We start from the raw sequence: 23396 nt of genomic DNA, 5'->3' as shown, positions 1-23396 counted from the left end.
AACATCAAAAGCTTTAATGCAAATCTCTACATTCAGTGCAAAGCCTTAGTGTGAATGATCTGAATTGCCTATCATTTCGGTTTCATTTATTTCACTAGTAAATTGATTCCTGCTATGGGGGCATGGCTATATAGCCACATAATTGTAATAAAGTCAGTGTAATACTGGAAATACAAGAATTAATAGAAAGTGCCTGATGATATGCTCATGCTCCTAACGTTCATTATGAGTCCTGTGCCAGGACTCCTACTGTTGGAAGCCCCCAACATGAGTGTGCCCTGAAAACTCTCAGATCCATTTTTAAGTCAACATCTGTTTAAAAAAAAAAACAATTAGCAACCCTGTACATACCCTACCCCCTAGCCAAACAGCCTGGGCATGCTTAGAGCTACTAAAATAAGAATAATAATTTTAAAAGTTGGTTTTCAATATTAGTTTACCTTTTTTGTAAAAAGCTCATTTTGCTTCTTCAAAATTCCACATACTTGAATCACTCTGCAAACTCCTGTGCTGACTGATCTTAAAAAGGTAGGGTATAATATGGCAAAATTATTCATTATTTTTATGGATAAATTTGGGAACATGGATGCTCTTGCTGGTACCACACTAGACTTGTAAATTTCCCATTAGTTGTAAGCAATGTAAAATTTGTATCTCAGTTTATTTTCAAATACTTGAGTATTAGAAAAGGAAAATTATAAAGAAAAGCAATATATACCTGAATAGTTTAGTTAAGGTGTTATTTTTAAATTGCTAAAGTATCACATGACCTTAAATAGAAGGTATTTGATCATACAGCTAGGACTAGCTTTACTTATACTGCAGTGTTGACATTTTCATATACACAAACTACCCAGTATATGTTCATATTTAGCAATTTAACAGGAACTCAATGCCTTTTTTTTAACTCACTAAATTACTGGAATTAATAATTTTTTATAATCTCTTACTGTGTACCTAATAAAATTAGTATTATGGTTAACAAGAACCTTGACATCTTAACTTGGAACTGATGAAACCTAACGTACTTCAGGATAGTATGCACACAACAAAAAAAGAAATTATTACATAATTATAAAATTATAAAAATTATTAAAAAACATAGTTTACAGCCAAGTGTAAACTATTAACTAGATAACTGGTTGAAAATGCTGCATTTATACATCCTAATGCCTGTGTGACAAAGAACAGCAAAAAGCACATTTGACATTCCTCCTAATGTATGAAGCCCCAAGCTATTTCTAAAATAGCCTCAATGTTTCAAAGATGCTTGAAGATTCTCTGGCAAAACCCAAGCATCTCATTTCTAAAGATGTATGATCCCACTTAGAAATCTTACTTTAAAATACCCTGAGGCTGCTGTTATAAGATACCAAAAAGATACAATTAAATATTCGCACAAATAATAGAAGGCATAAATAAAAAATATGCTTCTAAATGCAAGTATACTAGTTAAAGGACTGCACAATTAAGAACAGGCACAAAAAATAACACAAAATATGGAATTGTACAAAAATGCTGCCTGATGACAGTATATTCATTGCCTGTGCACTTTTAGTCAAAAAATAAACATCATGCCTCCAACAGAGAGATAAATAAGTTAAAGAGTGTAAACTAAACATGTCACCTGCAGTCCTAGCTTCAAGTCTAGCCTGGCAATACTCTCTGCTGCTTTCACGTACAGCCTCCATTCAGTCCTTTCCCCTTCCACAGCTGCACGTCTTGATCTCCACCCTTTTAGCTTTTCATCACATTAAAATCACATCAAAAATGTTAATTATTATTTTCCAGTGAGAGAGCTTCCAATGATAGTATGTGACTCCAGTAAAGCCTTTGAACATAAAGCCTTTTCTACCTTTGTATGATAATTCAGCTGTCTGCATAATTCATGAAGGCAGATGAAAGACTACTTCCCATGTAAATACGTCAGGCAGAAAAATAACTACTTTGAAATGAAACCGAGGGTAAGATTTAGATCAGACTTTGGGAGTTAAAACAGAAAGCCAAATTCCTAGCAAGTGTTACAGTGCTTAGATATCGCAGAGGGTCTGCATAAATTACGGGCCAAATTCTGTCTCATACCAAAATCAAAATTAGCCAAGTGTACCATGCAATGCTAAAGAATCTAGTGTGCTGTTAAAGTTATATAATGCTGAGGCATCCCAAAATCAGGTTATGTGAGGCACATCAATTACTTTTGAAACACATACGACCATTCTGCACTGCTGAATTTACAGACACAAGAGAGCACTTGTCTTAGCAACGCTTTCCGTACAAATATAGCTCCACATTTGGAAATCACGGAAGATCTGTCTTCAGGTAGAAACATGAACCTTTTAATTTCACCTTTGCTTAAGCCTGATGAAGGAAATTCTACTGTGAAGTACCTAAAGAACTAACCTGGGTACAAAATTATGGACTGAACTTCTTTCTGCATCTATTCAGGGAAAGCTTTTCAAGAAGCAGTATTCAAGAACAACCCGCTCCTCCAGAGACTCTGCCCTGATTCCAAGAACCTTTCTGCCTAAGCATCTTCAATTAAAAAAATCCTGTTTAAATTTTAATCTGAAACCACCCCCCAAACACATTCAATACCTTCACATGAAAAAAAAGAAAAAAAAAAAGAAAAAAAAAAAGAAACCCTTTTTGGTGTCTATACTAAAGTCAACAATTTTTATTTACACTGAACTTCCAGTCCCTTCCTCAAACCCCTCAACTATCAAGACAGCAGCCCAGGAAAAGCTGCTGTTCTTTTCTACCCTTGCAAAAAATAGTGGAAGTGACACAAGAGCAACCTCTGTGAAGCTGAAAGTTGAGCGTACACATGCCTGGATGGGAATCAAGGATGAGCATTCTGACTGCTCATCCCAATGTCCTCACCTCTCATTCCTGAAGTGACTAGGCGCAGCACCAAGATTGCGGAGAACAGTGGGATCTGCCAAAACGGAACAGTTAATGCCACCTTCTACTCTTCCATTCAACTGAATTTTCAGGACCCGTGAATGTGCTGACAGATATTCTCCTGCTCTGGTTATTTGGGAATCCACTGCAAGGAAACCTTAAGTTAGGAGCAGCACTCTGCTTGATATATTTTTGAAGGTATTTCATATTCTTTAGACTTCTGACAAGAACAGGTGTTTTAAAGCACCTAGTTTAACTTCTTTAATTGTGACTCAAAGGTTGAGAAGGCATAACCTTGGAGATAGTATCAATAAGTGATACTAATTTTTTCCTTTGCAAAATTCACACAGTTGCCTCAAAATTGTTCAGAAACAACAAATACACGCTAGACCCTCAGGGACTCTTCCAATTTTTTAATTTGGGTTATGAAAAATGCATAAAGGGCACTTTTTCTACAGAATCCATATCAGATTTGATAATTTAGTTCAATACACATCTAAGTAAGAGCCTAAGGATTTCATTAATAATAACAACAAGCAGTAGTTCTTCACACAGTCTAGTAATTAAATGTTGGAACTCTGCCAGAGAAATTGGTCATTGTTAAAAGGTAATGTTCAGTGGATATTAAAAGGCATGCAACTGCTGAAATTAATGAAAGAAAAAACATTTATCAAGGGCTGTTAAATTATGTTATCCCATATGGATGAGGAGAACCTGTGACTGCATACCTCTTCAGATTTGAGGAGCATGTCACAGAAATATTGATTTTTGTATTCTTCTACAGGCATCAGTTGTTTTTGAAGTAGACATGACATTGGGCTAGATGAATCCTTTGATAACCATCCAAATCATTGGATTTTGGATAAGTCTGGCTTTGGGAACCATTTTTATATCCATCTTTTTTAAGTGGACAGAGATGTAAAGCTCTCATGTTTTAATTTTGTTATTGCTTTCTCATTGTTCAACACTTTAACAAAACAGAACAATTCCAAGAGCAGCATAATATTTCAATTTTAGGAGTACAGTGAATACTACCAACCTCAGTCATACTGCAGCATCTTTTAACACCAGAAATATAGTTTATGGCTTACTTTATATAATATGCAGCCTCATATAAAGACATTCCATTTGTAGCTATAGGAATAAATAAACTTAATATGAATTGCAAACATATTTGCATGCTAGGTAATATTGTATACTCTAAGTGTTTATGTAAAAGCCATATCCACTACCCAACATGGGAACAAGAAATTAATGTTGTAACTGCTGTGTGTCTAAGAATTCAGTGAAGATTGGTGAAGTTTCTTGATTTGCATTTTCAAAACAATGCACCTAAAAAAGATAAATTAAAAATGACACAAGAGTAACATCTGCTGGGAAAAAAAAAAAAGAAAAAAAAAAAGAAATCTTAATAAGAAAAGAGCTATCTGTTTTGTAGACCTCCTTTTTTTGTCCCTTGTTGATCTCTAAATACTGGTTAGGTCCAGGTTTGCTTATCTTGTAAGATCTGAGAAGATCACAGCTTGTGGCAGTATGATGATAAAGGATTAATTTCCTTTGTTAATGTTCTCATTACTAGTCCAAGGAGTGAGATAAATGGAATAGAGAAAAGGAATTAAATGGTAGAAGTACTTCAGGTAGGTCCAAATATATTTAGCTTCTCATCCCTCAACTCACATGTGCATATGTATTTTAGAGACACGCTGTCTATAAATCATGGTTATATGATTATGCACATTTAGTTATCCTATCCATTGAAAAAGGTGCTCTTTATTAGCACTATAATGCATCCATTTGGTTAGATTTCTCATCTTAGCTCTCTGAATATTAACTAGTATGATTACCATGCAATTAATCCTCTTGCAACCAAGAGGTTGTGGTAAGAAAGAAGAGTTGGGTGCACCATCAAAATCAGCCATGGATCTTTAATCACTGAACCTTCTAGAGTTAATTTTTGTACATATTGGTTTTGCCCCAGTCTATTTTAATCTGAAAATTAGACAAGATTTTCCAAATCAGAATAAAAATCTTTCTAATGTGTAGTATTTAAACTTTGATTACAAGTGAGGCTCATTTGAAAATATATTCCTCTTAAAAACGGCATACCTGTGAGTTTAAGTACATTTAAAATTTATGTATAGTTGACAAGGTAAAAGGTAAAGTAGTAGAAAAATTCTGTGAAAGAAAAAGACAGCTATGCTGACCATTACTGAGGCTTTGAAATTTGAAAGACCAAATCCTACAATACTTCCCTCCTAACTGATAAGACCATTAGAACTGGGGGTGACAGACATGTGCACCTGTGAATGTATTACACTATGGGAAATGGAAGAAAACAGTTAGGACACTATAGCATAGGTATATATTCTGAATGTGATTTATACCTTTGAAATATACTGAAAGGTTTTAGTTTTTACTATTTAAAACAAGAAGCTACAACCATTCTGAAACTTAAAATCTTAAAATAAACCTGAACTTTTAAAATTAAATTACAAAACATCTTTTCTAAGCAAAGGAACTTAACAAATCGCTGGACTTTCATTTATTAAAAAATAAAGGAATTTCTTACAAGACAAAGCAAAATCCATTTTGTCTTCAAAAGGTGAGCCTTACAGAACACAATACAAAAATGGATGTTTCCAAGAAAAAAGCAGTTGCATGAACATCAAAAACAGCTTCACGACTGTGAAACATTCATCACAGCAATCTCTTGACAGCATAGGTTTTACTGAAGATTATAAAGCAGTTTCAACTCCACTATTTTCATTAATGTAACTATCTTAGGCCATCCAAAGCCAGAGGCAGTGACTGGAAGACTATTAGAGAACAACAATAAGCTTTCTTGAGCAGACGTGTTATTCACAGACTCCCCGCTGAATCTTCTTTTTTTTTAATATATTCTGTTTTAAAGATAACCTACAGGTCAAATGCATTGGCATACATTAAATCTTCACTCTCAGCTTTCTAAATAATGTATTTAAAAAGCTGGCATTTCTTAGTCTTGGACTTCATTTAGTATTAGGGTTGAAGGGGAAAGGAGTGAATGTGTAAACGTCTTCTTTTTCAGTTTCACATAGCTGATTCCCCTCACGCACCCCATTTAAGGGAAAAAAAAAAAGTATTTTCTCTCCTCATTCTTTATAATAGCACAGGAAACTTAACAGCAGTTTAATTCTCGTGTCTGAAATGTAAATATTAGCCCTTTTGCAAGGTATTTATAAATTAAATATTATTGAAATAACAATGCAAATTGTCTAATTTTTTGGTTTTCTGTAAAGAATAAAAATAAGAATAATGTAGTCCTTGAAGTAGCTTCAGATGGTCTATGGATTAATGTAAACACTCAGCTAATAAATCTTGAAGTAGTTACATTTTCTGACAGCTGCAATCAGTCCAAGGCAATTGAATGGTTTCTGCAATGCTTCTGAATAACTAAAACAAAACCCACAAAACTTTACACTCTTCCTGTGTATCACAAGTTACTGATTCTTGGTTTTCTTATCTCATGTTTTTTATTTATAAAACTTATCTTCTACCTAGAATGCGTAATCAGACAAAAAAAGCAGAAAAATATCTCATGAAACATGACATCCGAGATTTCATCGTTTACAGACCAGACCGCAAAGAAGCCTAAGCACTAAATCTGAGACCATGATACATGTACAGAAAGCCTTAAAAGAAGTGATCAGCTTGTTTGAGCAAGAATGTCTACACCACCATGTACAAATTTGTGGTAACGCGGATGTTATTTGGAAAAAAATAAAATGCTATACATCAAATCAGACACTATCCTGCCTGCAGGGGAAAAAAAAGAAGCTACTGAGCTGTATTAGAGAACTGTCTTGCTACATTCTCAGCAATATTGAATGAAACAAATCCACTTCACTTATTATTTTAAGTAAAGCCACAATAGGAGTTTATCCAGTGGAGTCTATTCCATTTGTCTTAGGTTTTAAACTGCATCTAATATAAAAATGCATAAAAATGCTCAAAAGTGCATTACTTTAATTAAAGTGGATATATTAACTTTTTTAAGAAGTTCTAACAGATTAAGTTAGAAATTATATTTACTTTTCCTGAGAGAGCCATGCTGCAAGTCTGCAAGCTTGCCAGAATGCTTTTTAGTTTATTTCTCTGAAGGAAGCAATCTGTATTAAAGCAAAATACAAGCTCATAATCAGGAAAATTCAAATACTAGGTTTCTAGTCTCTCAGTTTAGAACAAAAAGCATACAGGTAAGGTCACATTCATCTCACTATAGTGCTTTGAATGTGAAAAAATCACTAGTGAACTTGCTCTGATCACCTATGAGCTAACAGAAAGCAAAATTCTCAAATATTCTTCCACCTTTACACATACTTTGGTAAAAAAAGACTTTGCCTGTACCATGCAATAATAAACAGAAAAATAGAACACAAAACCCCCAGACGATGGTCCCTAGAAACAAAATCCCTAATAATATGAGTAGATCTCTAGATGACTAAAATTTTTGAAAAGCAAAAGAGGCTCTTTGCTTGTAGGGATTTTTTCTTTTTTTTTAATTAAAGTACATTCTGGGCCCAAATATACTTTTCTTATGCAGACAATTTGACAGTCGCTTCTGAATGCACTGATACATAAATAGGCACAAACAGATCCCATTCTGACTGGCCTTTACGTAGTTAATTACATCCCCAAAATAAACTAAGTGCATAGATAACCAAAGCATATTGAACTTTCTCATGTACAAAAATAAATTGCTTTCAATTATTTTTTTTATCTGCATGAAACCAATTGCTTTACTAAACGCTTTGAATTGAGAATATATATACAAAATTACTAAGCTAATTGCACATCTCACACATTTTCCATGGCAGGCACCGACTGACCAAAGCATTAACTCATATTATTGTAATCCACATTATTAAAAAAGTATCTCTTTGCAAATGGTTCTTCAAATGCTAAATACCTAGGGAAAAAAAAAAGTGTCTACACCTAACCTCTATCTTATTCATTAATTCCCAATAAATTGTGGGTGGCAGACAGGATCTTTGTGCCAGTTTAAATTCAGGGCAGTTTATTCATTACAGAATGCAGAAAGAGCCATGCAATAGTCTCTCCCTCTGCAGCTCCACATAACTTGAAGTCATGGTATTTTCCACAGCTCAGTGACAGAAAGGACACTATGGAGCAGCAATGTGATACTGCAGTGGTTTAAGAATGTAGTGCTCCGCCTCATTTCCCCCTTCTAAAAAAACCCAACCAAAACCATCTGAACAAAGAAATGGAAGACAATAACACAAGTTCAGTTACTTGTGTCACAAAATTGTATTTCTTAAATAATGTAGAAATTCTTTCATATCTGAACTTGATAAGAAAGCTCCTCTAAAGATTTTTTTTAAAGAAAAACAGACATAATTTCAAGACTGGTACTAGAGGTAGCATTTCTTGATCCAACCCTATATGTAGACATGTATTACATGAAAGCTTTTTGTACATGTTAAACAAAAAGCTTTTAGGTTACTTGCAGCATTAAAGCAAAGTTTTACTGTTACACTTTGCAGAATTCTTTTGCCTTTTAATCACTTCTTCAGAGCCATGGGAAAAAGGCTTTCCAAGAAACACACTTACATTCATTATGTTATATTGTATGTTTTCTATGTCTATGTTTAGAAAGAAAATATGATCAATGTTCAAGATCAAGCAGGAAAAATGAATGATCCTATGATTAAAGTGCAGAAATCAGAAGCAAGATGACTATTTGTGATTCCTGACAACGATGGTGCATGTAAAAACTCAAAGTTTCCTTAGACCAAATCTTCAAACCCAGGAGGTTAATGATGGGTGTCTCCATTTTTTTTACAGTGTATTTTAAACATACTTCCATGCTAAAAGGGTAGGCACCCACAGAACACTTAAAAAAATGCATTTAGTTGGAAGTGTCAACATAGTGAATATTCAGCCTTGCAGACGCTATTGCCCATCAGCACTGCTCAATACATAAGCCAAGGTGAACTGTGAATATGGTATGATAAAAAAAATATTTGGAAGAAAATGAACATTTTCTTTGAGAACAAGTGAACGCATAGTTGTACAAGATACTAATCGAAGTGGAGTTGACATCTGTATTTATACAGAATTCACTTTTTTCCAATTTTTTTTATATCCATTCTCTTCCTCATTTCATTTTCTCTCCCTCTATGGAGAATTAAACAAAAAGAAAAAAAAAAAAAAAAAAAAAAAAGAGTTCTGCCTGACTCATCCTCTCATTATTTCAAACAATTCCTGACAGTGTAGAACCTTGATTACTGCAAGATTTCTGTAATTGCAGATTTTCTGATGCTGTCTGAGTTAGACCTTGCACCTAAAAAATCACACTTCGATATATCACCAAACTCTGAGATGCATCACTTCAGATATTCTAAGCATATAATTTCAACCAGTTCCTCTGAGAGTCAGCCCATTTTTATTGAAATCACAAAATAATGACTTAAAAGCAAATTTTAAGTACATACTTTTGAAAACACCTCTTTTGACTGCAGAACAGGATTTTCAGGGAGAAGGAGCATCATTAGCCATTTAAAGTTACTGGGAAATTAGCACCTCTTTAAAAATGACATAAGTATCTTGAACTGGCTATCTACAAGAGAAGATCTTCAGGATTTTGTAATCTCAGTTTTAAATAAAATGGCCTTAACCCACAACAGCATAGAAACTGAAAGGAAATTGTACTTGGTCTGTATAAAATATTCAAACTATATCGTACTACTGTAGTTCAACAGGCATCATGATTGATGTTTTGACAATTTAGTAATTATCTATGCAGTTATAAAATCATTTAAATTAATTGAATTGCTCATGTTTCTGCATTTTGTTTTTATCAGCTGTTATTAACATTTCATGAGCATTAATATTTATAGATTACAAAGATTACAAGAAGCAATTAGCACATTCTGAAATAATATTACTCAGAGAAAACAAACATCAAACATGATTAAATAACCTCAGGTTTCCATAATAAAAAAATAAATTCAATTATTTCAGCATCAGGAAATATTGTAGTCTAAATTAGTGTCACTTACCAAGAAGAGTATATGCCTGAATCTGAATAGGTAAAATTATATTTCCCCACTAAACATGAAGTCTGAGTATACGGGTTTGATGCACCACACTTCCAGATTACCAACAGAGCACTTTGAGAGCCCTCGGCCGCATCTGCACTGCCTCTGGGGTCTTCACCTGCAGTGAGTTTGAGTCCACTGGAGGGACCAACATCAACATGCCTCCTGGTTCAATGAATTCATTACTATAAATTTCACTGTACAAATTTATTCTGCCTACCCCCAAACTTACACTAGGCAGAGCCTGTACTCAACAGTTTCTCTGTGAAATATAGAGAGCAGTGAGTCTGCAGCTACTTCAGGTTTGGAGATTTTTCTTTTGTTTGTTTTGGGGGCTTTCTTTGTCTAGGGAAACCACAAGTTCAAATTGATGGCCTAATCAGTAAGCGAGCTTTTTCTACAATCACTTTTTCTTCCACAATACACATTTCCCTCTTATTTACACATTTCCCTTAGGTATTTCTTCCACTGGTTATACTGAAAATGCCAATTATGGACTTACTGACAGTAAAGATAGCCCCACAACAGAGTACCGATTCTTGCGTGGGACCTCAAGACACTGTGAGGAGCAAAATTATACCCAGGAAGAGTAAAATGGGATTGCATTGAATTAATACAATCTTCTATACTACAGTCTTCTATGTCCGTCAATTATTTTTTTTTCCCAGTATTTGTTCCCCCATTGTTTTCGACCTTTTTTTTTTTTCTTTTTTTTTAACATGGGAGGCAAAGGGGACAAAAGTGCTATAAGCTACCTGATTAATTTCTATGGAAGGAATACAAGTTATTACAGAAATTACATAATCAGTCATTTTTAGTTCAAATGTCTTATAGCTAACTACGTTTTCAAAGAATTTTTAATGTGGTTCTTTCATACACATTTTAGAATCCTAATCTTAAAACAAACAAAACCAAAGTCTTTCCAGGACTAGGTTAGTATCTTAGCAAATATTAAAGGAGAAGAATAGCTCAAACTGGCAGCAAATTTAATTGTTTTGGGAAACTTTCCATTTTGGCAGTGTTGGATTTATGGTTGGACTTGATGATCTTAGAGGTCTTTTCTAACCTAAATGATTCTAAATGAAAAAAAAACAAACATCCGTGTAAGACAAAAATCTTTCTTCTCTCTCATACCAACAAAAAAAGTGCCGTATTCCAATCTAGTAATAAAACTCAAAATACGTTTAATATCACCTTTACATATTACTAGAACGAGGCACTTACAGCCTGAAAAATAACAATGTAGACTATATACGTGAGCATACTTCCATGCAACTTAAAACATAATTCTTGTACATGAAATAAATACCATATTAAAGCTAAGAATAACACGTCTCAAAATTTAAGTGCATTATTTCTGCATAAATAGAAAATAAATGGAAAACAAGACCTCCTCTTTGTAATATTGAAACATCTATGAATCAATTTTTGTAATACTTTTCCTCTTTTTCTGTCAGATCATGATTATGCTGTATGTCATAAAATTCTGTTTCTCCAAAACAACAGAAAAGAGAAAAAAAGTCACAGAAAGAGAGACACTATTTTTCTCCCTCATCCATCATGAAAGAGAACCAGTGTTTAACTTTTGGGTATAAAAATGCTAAAAGCATAACTACATTTGGTGCCTCTCTTCTTAATGTAAGGTGGGCCAAACATAAGATCCTATTTACAATACCTTATGAAAAGCAATAACTCAGTTATATAAATTACAATCTACATGGTTAACAAGTAATTATTGTCAGGGTCAGTGCAGACTGAAAAAAAGAGAAAAATTTGAAATATGAGGCACAGAAATAGAAAACAGACACTTTACCACAAAACAGATCTTTACAAAGGATGAAATCTAAACATTTCTTTTTAAACAATGCTTAATGATTAGACAAGTCATAGTCAGTCAACTGATCTAGTACAGAAGTTGTACCTTTCATACCATTGATTTTATAAAAGGCTTACCAGGGCAAGAAAAGCTAGGATGTATTTCTTTTAGAAATAGGAAAAAACCTACATGCATAGAAAATCAGAGACAGGGAAAAAAAACTAATACAAATATCATGTGCAAATGTTTCCATTCCAAATTTCAGGAATACAGACAAGGGATTCTTGTAATCTTCAACACAGAATCATACTTCAGCCTAAGACATTTCATTGCCAAGAGTACATTCTTCACCTTCAGCGTAAATTTCCTTTCTTAATCTCATCCTATTACACTCATCTCATATTTTATGAAAGGGCAAGGGGGAGGGAATAAAAGATTAACCCCAGATGTAATTAGCCTAACAAGGTCAGAGGCAGTTGTCTTTTAGAGTCAACAGAAGTGATATGGTCAGCATCCACATATGGCCATCTTCGACCACGTACCTATTTTTAATTAAATTGACAGGAGTGGCATTTCCAAGACCAAGATTTAAACTAACACCTCTGAAACTGCAGCGGGGTACCTGGTTCATGCTGCTATTTCCATCTCCTGTGCAATGAACACTACACCTCAGTCTATCTGTTGATTCATCTCTAGAAAGCCACTAGGTCATTTTCTCCTCCTCCTTTGTATGAATTATCCAAATTTATTTAATCCTTCCCTATCAACCAGGATAGGTCTAACACCTTTGTCTCTACAGGACTTAAGCACCTTACAAGTGACCAAATAAGTGAAATTTTATCCTGAGTGTTATCATTAGTTCACATTAATGAGGCTGAAATCACAAAGTAGAAGTGACTTTCACGAAGTTACATGGAAGTTACATACAACGCAAGTCAGCGCTTTAACCTACACAATAATTATAATCTTTTTTCTGCTTCAGTTCATCACTTTGGCACTTTCCATTGCTGCTGTTTGTTGTAAAGGGGACACCACAATTGCAGTTGCAATAGCAAGTATTCAGTGATACTGCCAACTGGAAAACAGAGCAATAACATCAGATTTCAGAATCTTCCCACAGAGTATTTTTGGAAGAATCCGCTTATAAAGTTTATCTTTTATTTGAAGATCTCATTTCTCCCCAGACCCTCTCCTAGCTCAGTGCTCCATCAAAAACTTATAAAAAGGGAAACTCATATGTGCTGCAGATTTCAAGAGGCCCTAATTAATCTTCTGTGCTACGGTATGTCTCTGTTAGATAAAAGGAAGAACCAGAGAGAACTGCAAAGAGGACTCAAACTATCTCTATACAAGCTAGGTGCTCACAAGACAGTCCTGATAAATGCAGACTCATTATGCTGCAGGAAAATGAGCCCACAGGTTGGGTGGAACATGTGCTGAATGTGGGCTGAAATGCCTCCACAACACATCGACATACCATTGCATCAGAACAGCTAGCTGCAGAGATGTGGTGCACTGCCTAGCTTCCTGTGCCACAAACCCAACACCAAATCTTTTTTAGCTTTGGGAAGACTCTTACTGAGAACAGCGTAGCAGAAAAATACATTAGGGATGTATCTAGGGAGCCATATAGCTCCCTATAGTTTACTACTTTCTTCTTCTTCCACCCCTGTCTGTAGCAAAACTTATGTACTAATATGAATGCATAAAATGGCTTCTATGCATGCATGTACAACTCCATTTTCCTCTTAAGAATATTTTTGGAGTGTATTTTGCAATAATAATTACTTTGTAAACCACTTAACAGTGAGAATGAATTCTGTTGCAGAAACCCCAGAAACTTATGGGATTAGGTACAATTTGAACGAGCAGGGTTGAAATAAATATTTACATATATATATAAAAAAGGGAAATCCTGATTCTTACCCTTTTCTATCAATGTTCTCAACTGCTGCTGCACACAGTTACATGCACATACATCACTCTAAGCATGCAATGTTATCAGTAGAGATTCTTCAAGCAAATCATGCATACACATTTCTGTTTACAGAACTGAGTTGCACAGACCGCAGTAGTCAGCACCGTATAGAGCTTATCCTAAAACTGTTTCTGGATCTTGTAATTCAAGTAACATTGGACTGCAAAATACCATGCAAAAACTTTGGATCCTCAGGAATGGGAGTACTATATAAACTTGCAATTTAACTTCAACGTTTAGTATTACCATGAGATTTTTTACAAGATAAAGTTGCAGAATCATCTTCTACCCCTACTTTTTTTTTTTTTTTTTAACAAGGTGAGCTTTCATAGCTTTCCTTGCTGGTATTTACTCTGGCAATAAATGAATGAGTAGAGAGATTTCTTTGATGCTTCCTGCCATCTTGGCTTCTCCATTACAGTGTAGGTGTTCAGTTAATGATGGGACTGAAGGCTTTGCTGAGCTAAAACGAGAATAACCCATTTCACCTTATAAAAAAAACTTAGGTTAATTACTTGGCCCTGTCTGATTTTCTCATTTCCTAGAACTCATTTTCCAGTTAGAAACTGAATGGTGATCTAGTAATCCCCGCTTTGTTTCATTATCTATAACCCTACATCATATAACCTGGAGCTTTACACACTTCAAACTAAATCTAAGATTTTTATGGACGTATTAAAAATAGCTAGAAAAATAATTCTTGAGCTTTCAGTCAAAAGCTATGTAAAGAAGTCTAATGTACCAAGACATAACTCTTCCGTCCAAAACTAAAAAAAGTTAATACTTTTTCCTAAGTGAAACAGACTAATGGGACAGCTTCAACTATACAAAAAAGAAACAAATTATGAATAATTTATATGAAATAGATTTGAACCAATCTTGTGAACACATGTTGCTATGAGAAACAAAGTGCACGAAAGATGTTTTGGGGAAAGAATAAAGGGTTTAATGCAATCTATTCGAACAGTTACACAGATATTTAACAAATATTTATTGTCAATTTCTCTTATAGTAATTTGATCTACAGAAAATGATTTCCTGCAAATTCCACTGATAAAAGTATCTGTAAATGTGGACACCTAACACCTAGAAAACATAAATACCATGTAAGTTGTAAAGCTAAATAAAACATTACCTTTTAAAATAATAGTAGTAGTAGTAATAATAATAATAAATAATAAATTTACTCATACTGAAGCCAGCATTCAGGTAAGCTTTATTTTTTTTCTCCAATATTTAAGTTATTGTTGCTTCCACAAATGCAAATTAATAGTAATTTTCTGTGTGGCCTCTATTTTTGGTCAGGAAATACATCATCCTTTTCACAAGTGAAATGAAAACTATTTAAGTGAGGATTGTTATTTTGAGCCCATCACGGGAGAAGCCAAACTGAAATCAATGGTCAAATAAGCAAAAATTTCACCACATCTGCCCTGTTCTTAAATTATTAAATGACACTGGTATGCACTGAGGAAGACACTGAGCACTGGGGCAGACTTACTCAAAAGCTTTGGCCTGCATCTGCCCTGCTCTAATGGTTTACGCATGCACAGAAAAGAAACACAAATGAACTCATAACAACTTTACATCCTTGTAACACGTTTGTGGTGAGAAGCCAGAAGGTGATGGTAACCCAGGTAACAACTGCTAATTGGCTTTTAATATAAGGAAAATCAATAAGATTGGCCTGGGGTGGCATGGCTACTGAGGCCACTGACAGCTTAGGCTGATCCTGTAAATTGGAAAGCAATAAATAGTTAAAACAATTGCCCTGCGGGAAAGCATGCAGCATTGTGCAGAAGGATGAGCCCAATGTGGAACATCTACATTGGAAAGAAAAGTCTCTGTAGCTTAACATTAACAGATACTATGAGATTTACTAAACAAAATGCTAAAAAGTAACCTGCTGTAAAATGCTAAAAATTAACATGCATCTAATTAAATTTCTTCTCAAAATGCCTTAGAGCATCTGAGGAAAGAAAAACAGGTGAGGTGAATCAAAAAGTACAGTGAACAACGGCAACATGAATTTTAGCCCAAGAATATCAGAACAAATGCTGGCTTTAACTGAAATGCTTCAGAAGTTTCATAATGTCCATGAGAAGTAAACAGAAAAACACAGTCACTTAGCATAGAACTTCTCAGCATCAGAAGAATAGAGGGAATGAGCCCAAATGTGATATGTAGCACCAGAGAACATGAGATATTTAGGATCCTCGTCTCCCCCCCCAAAACTTATTCAGACCTCATATATTATTCCATAAGCTACCTGACACAGAAGCTAGGAGCAGTACGCCTGAACCACAAAAGGTTATATTCTCAGCAGTTTCTGTTTCAATGTGTAATTAAACGTGCTGCACCCAGCTGTATTTTTATTCTTCTAGAAGTAGGGACTAAGAGAAGGTTTAAACAGCATAAAATTTATTGTACTGGGTGAATAATTCTGCCTCTCTTGAAATTACATTTCTCTGTAGAATCTCTCTCTTCCACAGTTTGATTCACATATACACATTGTTTGGCTACTATATTAAAGTTACTACTAGATTTCCAAAAGCAGTGTCTATAGAGAGTTTTGTAGGTATAGTATTGTGGATTTCCTAGGCGGTTCTGCAGCCTAATTAATAGAAACTACTTAATAGTTATGCAAATAAGAGGAAACCAACTCTTTATTCTGAGATAATTACTCTTTTCTCACATCTGGTTTCTGAGTATTAAACTACACAATTTTCTTACAACAAATTAAAATACAGATCTTAAACATCCCCTCAACCCCTGTCAGATTAACAATAAGAGGTTTGCACTGTTAAGGGAAACCTAGATGGATCCTATTCACAGGATTTTCAGCAAGGAATTACACTCCCTTGATGAAAAACAGGCAGCCAAACACTTCAAAGCTCCGATCAAGATATCCTTCTTGTTCCAGAATTAAATTTTGATTTTAGATAAAGACCACAGAATCATGGAATGGTTTGGGTTGGATGGGACCTTTAAAGATCACCTAGTGATAAATCATTCCTACACTATTCAGAACTGTCATATAATTAGCAGAACTTACAGCTAAGCCCCAGCTTCTCAGTTTATCATCACTGGAGGAAAACCTGTACTGGTTTTGGCTGGGAAAGAGTTAAATTTCTTCATAGTAGCTGGTATGGGGCTATGTTTCGGATTTGTGCTGAAAACAGTGTTGATCATGCTGAGATGTTTTTGTTACTGCTGAGCAGTGCTCACACAGAGCCGAGGCCTTTTCTGTCTCTCCCCCCACCCCACCAGCGAGGAGGCTGGGGGGGCACAAGAAGCTGGGAGGGGACACGGCCAGGACAGCTGACCCCGACTGACCACAGGGATGTCCCAGACCATATGGTGTCATGCTCAGCAGATAAAGCTGGGGGAAGAAGAAGGAAGGGGGGGGACATTCGGGGATGTTCAGAGTGATGGCATTTGTTTTCCCAAGTAATGGTTACGTGTGATGGAGCCCTGCTTTCCTGGAGATGGCTGAACACCTGCCTGCCCATGGGAAGTGGTGAGTGAATTCCTTGTTTTGCTTTCTTGCGTGTGCGGCTTTTGCTTTCCCTGTTAAACTGTCTTTATCTCAGCCCATGAGTTTTCTCACTTTTCCCCTCTGCTCCTCTCCCCCATCCCACTGAGGGGGAGTAAGTGAGAGGCTGTGTGGGGCTGAGCTGCCTGCCATGTTTAAACCACAACAAAACCACTTTCCATTGTTTATTTAATTATATTTTGGAATGACCATTGACTACTATTAAGTTGCTCAGTCAACATCTGTAGATCAGAAGCAGAAACCTGGGATCTGCCTATGTCAAACATAATTCATAAACATATTTTACTTTCTCTTGGAGAAGCAGATGGTATCATTTGCTTGCACATAATAATCCTTCCTTAGAGTTAAATTAGATGCTTGAGCATTTGCTTAGACTTCTAAATTTCATTTGCATATACAAACGTAAATTATCTAGTTAATGACTATACTTCCACATATATTCATCCATAATTCTAGTGAGGAATACAACAGGGAAAAGTAGGATGCACTAATGACTACAATTCAGCATTAAGTATGTGCTCATGTCTCATTAGCTTCATGTGTTTAACATGATGTACTGAAACAAGGACCAGTCCATACCCTATGCAGAACAGGCTGTACGTAACTACTAAGAACATAGACTGTGATCATGCTCAAGTTCTGCATTAGGACCCCAAGAAACACTAGACACTGAGCAAAGATAGGCAGACACAGAGCTGCTTCTAGTCAAATTGCTTAATCAATGTTAATACATATTTATGTATTCCCATCAAAATCATTTGAACTAACCATACATACATATGCTTACAAAATCACAGTATAAATAGATACTGTCAGTACTGAAACAAGTGACTCATGAAGAAATAATTTAAAATTGTACGTTTTCAATTATAACCATTATCCTTTCAAAAGACAAAAAACTGCAAATACTATTGCATAGAATTATGAGATTTCAAGATCTGGATTCTTTTCAATTAGGGAATAAAACATTACTATTCTTTCCACAACTCTAGCAAAAATAAGCAAAAGAGAAAAATGAAAAAGATAAGAATTTGCAGTTAAGAAAAAAAAAAAAACCTGTAGAGAATAATCTGAACATCTTCAGATTTGTCTGAATGAATATCTACTTCAGAAGAGATAAATAAAGTAGATGAAGCGTACATGAAGTAGAAAAGCAAAGAAACATTCTAGAAAGTAATGAAAAAAGTAAGAATGTCCTGGTTTCAGCTGGGATAGAGTTAATTGTCTTCTCAGTAGCTGGTACGGTGTCATGTTTTTGGTTTCAGTATGCGAAGAATGTTGATAACACTGATGTTTTCAGTTGTTGCTAAGTAACGTTTAGACTAAGTCAAGGATTTTTCAGCTTCTCATGCCCAGCCAGCAAGAAGGCTGGAGGGGCACGAGAAGTTGGGAAGGGACACAGCCAGGGCAGCTGACCTGAACTGGCCAAAGGGGTATTCCATACCATGTGATACCATGTCTAGTATATAAACTGGGGGGACTTGGCCAGGGAAAGAGGATCACTGCTCAGGAACTGACTGGGCATCAGTTGGTGAGTGGTGAGCAATTGCATTGTGCATCACTTGTTTTGTATACTCCAATCATTTTATTATTATTATTGTCATTTTATTATTACCATTATTATTTTCTTCCTTTCTGTTTCATTAAACTGTTCTTATCTCAACCCACGAGTTTTACTTTTTTTCTTTCTGATTTTCTCCCCCATCCCACTGGGTGGGGGGGAAGTGAGTGAGCGGCTGCGTGGTGCTAAGTTGTTGGCTAGGGTTAAACCACAACAAAGAATTACCAGGAAAACAAGCCCCCCAACCACACAACAGAATCAAACTTCCGAAAGAGAAAGTTAAATAGGAAAAGGTCTTCTTGCTAAACAAATATAAAGAACAGTGAATGGAAAAGCATAGTGGAGCAATAATAATTTGAATTGATACAGTCTTCAGGTACTGATCAAAACTGAACATAGTCTAGAGGTTTGGTCTCAAAACTAAAGTAATAGTTAGCTACAAAAAATATATCGATAAAGTGATTCTAAATCTACACAGTATGATAAATTTGTTACTGGATAGGGAATAATTAGTGTCACAATTCTTAAGAACAGAAAGCTTGATCTGGATTACTGTGTACAACTGGTCACTTGTATTCAAACTGGAGCAGGAATAGACAAGACCTTTTAAGATACTCATGGGAACATGGAAACTATTACAAAAAGGGAAAGTAAAGTGAAAAGTTGTATTACAGGTCTCTCAAAACAAATCTTATGATGAAGATTAGGAAGGATGAATCTTTAAAGTTTAGAAACAATGTATACGGGACAAACAAACACAAACTGATAAATTCAGCTGGAAAAACATGATTTCTAGCTATCAGAGAAGCAAAGTCAATTCCAGCTTTATGTTCTACTACACCAAGTTAATGGACTATAGAAACCTTTTTGAGTTTGAAAAAAAATGAGGTCTACTCCATATGAATCTAAAATTATCAATACAAACCACCAAATCCAAAAAATTGTAATGTTAAACAGCATTTTTTTGAGAAGATACGCTGCCTTTGATTATAGAATGACTCAAAATTTTTGAGGTATGCTCAGAACCAAGAAGGTAGAGTTCCACCTAAAATTGAAGACAAAGGCTTTAATCTTCAAATAAAGTAGACTAAGGTGATAAAGCCTGGGGATAATATTATAATTAAGTTGAAAATAATAATGGAAAAATGTTTCCAAGAATATTTAGTTGAGTTTTGCTGAAATATTTCAGAATTTATTTGATTCGGATGAAGCTAGAACATCTTAACATCAAATTAAATGAAATGGTATAACTGATTTTATTAAACTCTTTAAACTTATTTCAGCATTTTCACGAGCTAATTTCTATTTTTTTTCTGCACTGCTGTTCATTATTCCATTTGCTTGCTTAATGAAAAAAACAAATTGTTAATGATCATAACCTGCTTCCTACTCACTCCACAAGCTTCCTTCTTTCTTTCACTAAGAAAGAAAAATATTTCAATTCATAAAAATTAATAAAATGTACTTGCAATTTTCAGAGCATTCTCCTTTGGGAAAGTGGCACTGTGAAATTACCACTTTGGGGATTTATTTTTAAAGGGAAAGGAAAGATTCTTTTGAAAAGCTTTAGCTGAAGTTCTGAAATACAGAAGACATTCTGCTGAATCAGAAATGCACACAAAAGCCATACAGCAGAGATGAAAAAAAGATGCAGTGTACATTCCATTTTGCTTCCCACCAAACCCAGACCTGCCACCTACAGTCTAAGTAAGCAAAGAGCTGTGTCTTCCTACCATAACTATGCTCACAAGACAGACCAAATAAACCCCTACTAAGGGAACCAGGTCCACAGAGGAACTGCAATGCACTAAGAAATGAAGGTTAATTCAAAAAGAAGGGACTTGTACACTTACAAAAAATAATTTATTATAGTCTTTACTTTCTGCTGTTTCGTTATTTTTCATTTTCCACTGCTAAAGTCTGTATCGTCACTCAAGACCAGATGGAAAATTTTTCAACATTGAAAGGCTAAGACTACTAAGGAAAATCAAAATTGATTTGAAATGAGATTTCAGTTTAAAACTGTTCATAAGGAAAATAAAGATTTTCAGCCTAAAGCCCACAAGTTGGAAAGACACTGCCAGCAAAAGCTTATATTGAATGTCATTTACTTCAGAAGTGAGGGATAAAAAGAGTAACGGTTGAGAGAGCAGGAAACAGAGAAATTGAAAAGGAAAGCTTGACAGGCCTCAAGTGATATTATTGTTTTATTTGCTGTTGTGAAGATTATTATTCTATAGCAAATTACGACATTAAAGGACACACAGTATCTTCCCCAGCTGTTTATATCCCTGGCTTTCTTACACACTTCATCAACTAAGCAGCAGTCTATATAGTTTCACGCAAACTTATTTTTGAACAAGTTTGAATATTAATAAGGTTAAAACATGCTAACTCAACTGATTCAACTGTTATGAACTGTATTCCCAGTTCATAATTTCTAAATCCCATCTGGTAGATTAGAATGCTTACCTCTGGAATATCAAACTGAATTAAATGTTGACTAGCAGTCAAGCAGAAATCAAAATATGTAAATTTCCACATATCTAAATTCTTTAATAGCTACCACCTACTACTAGCAATACCCAAACATTAATAGTAACTAAATAAAATTTAAAAATAAAATAGTAGTAGTAAATAGGGGGATAATATACTTGAATTTTCTTCTGTCATGACTCATTGCTTTTTAATTTCCTTTTATTTCTCTGAAAGAAAAGAATTCCAGATAAAAGCAAGCTATAATAATAATAATCTAAGATATCAAGTAAACTATAAAATTTGCAACTTTTTGTGTTCTCTTCCTTAGCAGAAACTTACATTCTATATAATCTACCACTGAACAAGAGAATTTTACCACTTTAAGTAGGAGCTTTTTTCCACGAGAACTTCAACAACTTTCAAACAGACCACTGCCTCTTCATTTATAACTCTCTTCACACTCTGTGGAATATCACATTTCATCAGTGGTTATAAACAATTATTCACCTTTCTGCTTAGATGTCATCGTGTTCATGTTTCAAAAACTGGAGGGCAGTACTTCCTGATACCTCATGCTTTTTCAGGTAGGAAAATGTTGTGCATATTTTAAACTTAATACTGAAATTGGACCAGGCATATTTAACTGAGTATGTTTCAAATAATCAGTTTTGCTGTAGTCTGAAAATGTCAATACAGTTGAAGAAAAACAATTACACAGATAAATTTTGCTCTTACATGCAGGGTAGTCTGAAGCTTTTACATTCAAGTATCAATTCTTACTCACCTGGGTAGGTCTACTGATGTAAATGGATTTATTTGAATGAGCAAAAAACTGCAGGATTAAAATTTTTGTCAGTGAGTCACTTTATTCAACTTCATACAATTCATGGTAACTCCACGATGCAAATTGTCGACTTTACATTGCCCGAACATCTACTATCAATAGTTTTGCATGCAAAAACTCAACCACCTCTTGCAGCATCTTGTTAAAAATATGAAGATAATTTTTAAATCCAGCTGTCTAACACAAATGCAGATGTACTATACTTTGTTCCCATTACAGGCAGGAGCAAAGAGCAGACAAGGTACCTTTAAATAATGTCCAGCTATATTCATCAGGGACCAAATGCCATAACATTTATTAAGATCACAAAGAATGTAAGTAATCCATATTAGGACATTTCCTGCTTAAAGACTTTACCATTCACAAAACATCAATACTGATTTATAGACGTAGCATGCAAGTCAGAATGGACCATGCATAACATAAAAGATGAAAAAATAGTAAATGGAAAGAGTAAATAGCTTTAACGTCAAAGGGTTTCACACACTGAGGCAATGCAATCAATGGGAAACACTACATTTTTAAAAATAAATTTAACACCTCTGAAGTTCATCTGAGCATGCCACCATCATGAAATGCAACTTTTCACTCACCAAAGTAGAGTTATGTGAAGCATCACCTGAGACCTCGGGTGTTCTTGTGCTGTTTGGAAGTCTGTGAGGGTTACGAGCTATCGCTTGGCACCAGCCCAACATTTTCTCCTTCCACTTATCCCTTCTCAATTTCTGAAATTCTGAAAATAATTTAGATTCCCTGAAACATTGACACTTTGAATTTATTGCGTGCATGCCTCTGGATGCATGCCTTTAAAAACAGCTTTTTAAGTTATATCTAAACAAGCTAATAAACATATTTTTAAAACATGTTCATTATTTAAAGTACTCCGAAGGGTTACACCATGCAGGTTAGAAAAGAACTACGCACTTTCAGCACACCTTACATGCATTAATACTATTTCAGCGTCAGCAAATTCAGTGCCTTCTCTCCATGTTAAACCTTTCTCAAGTTGTCACTTTAATTACAAAAGTGTTATTTTAAAGGAATTTTATTACAAAATAACTGTGAGACTAGCACCATTCCTAAAACCATGTAACATTTGGAGGCAATACCCCACATTCCCTGAAACAACTAGAAATAGCCACAGAAAGCCGTAGCAGATATT

At 34.9% G+C, this 23396-nt stretch overlaps 1 protein-coding gene across 1 annotated transcript in view; it reads right to left on the bottom strand.

Moving 5' to 3' along the window:
• Nucleotides 1–22929, bottom strand: part of MARCH1 (membrane-associated ring finger (C3HC4) 1, E3 ubiquitin protein ligase) — a 101001-nt gene extending 78072 nt beyond the window's left edge. The window contains exon 1 of the mRNA XM_010586077.1: nucleotides 22828–22929. Coding sequence (XP_010584379.1) covers nucleotides 22828–22929 — 102 coding nt within the window. The remainder of the gene's footprint in view (nucleotides 1–22827) is intronic.
• Between the last annotated feature and the right edge of the window lie 467 nt (nucleotides 22930–23396).

Source organism: Haliaeetus leucocephalus, unplaced genomic scaffold (assembly GCF_000737465.1).
Source record: "Haliaeetus leucocephalus isolate CR32 unplaced genomic scaffold, Haliaeetus_leucocephalus-4.0 Scaffold140, whole genome shotgun sequence".
Classification (NCBI taxonomy): Eukaryota; Metazoa; Chordata; class Aves; order Accipitriformes; family Accipitridae; genus Haliaeetus; species Haliaeetus leucocephalus.
Note: the sequence above shows the minus strand (reverse complement) of the source record. Positions and strands in the feature narration are given on the sequence as shown.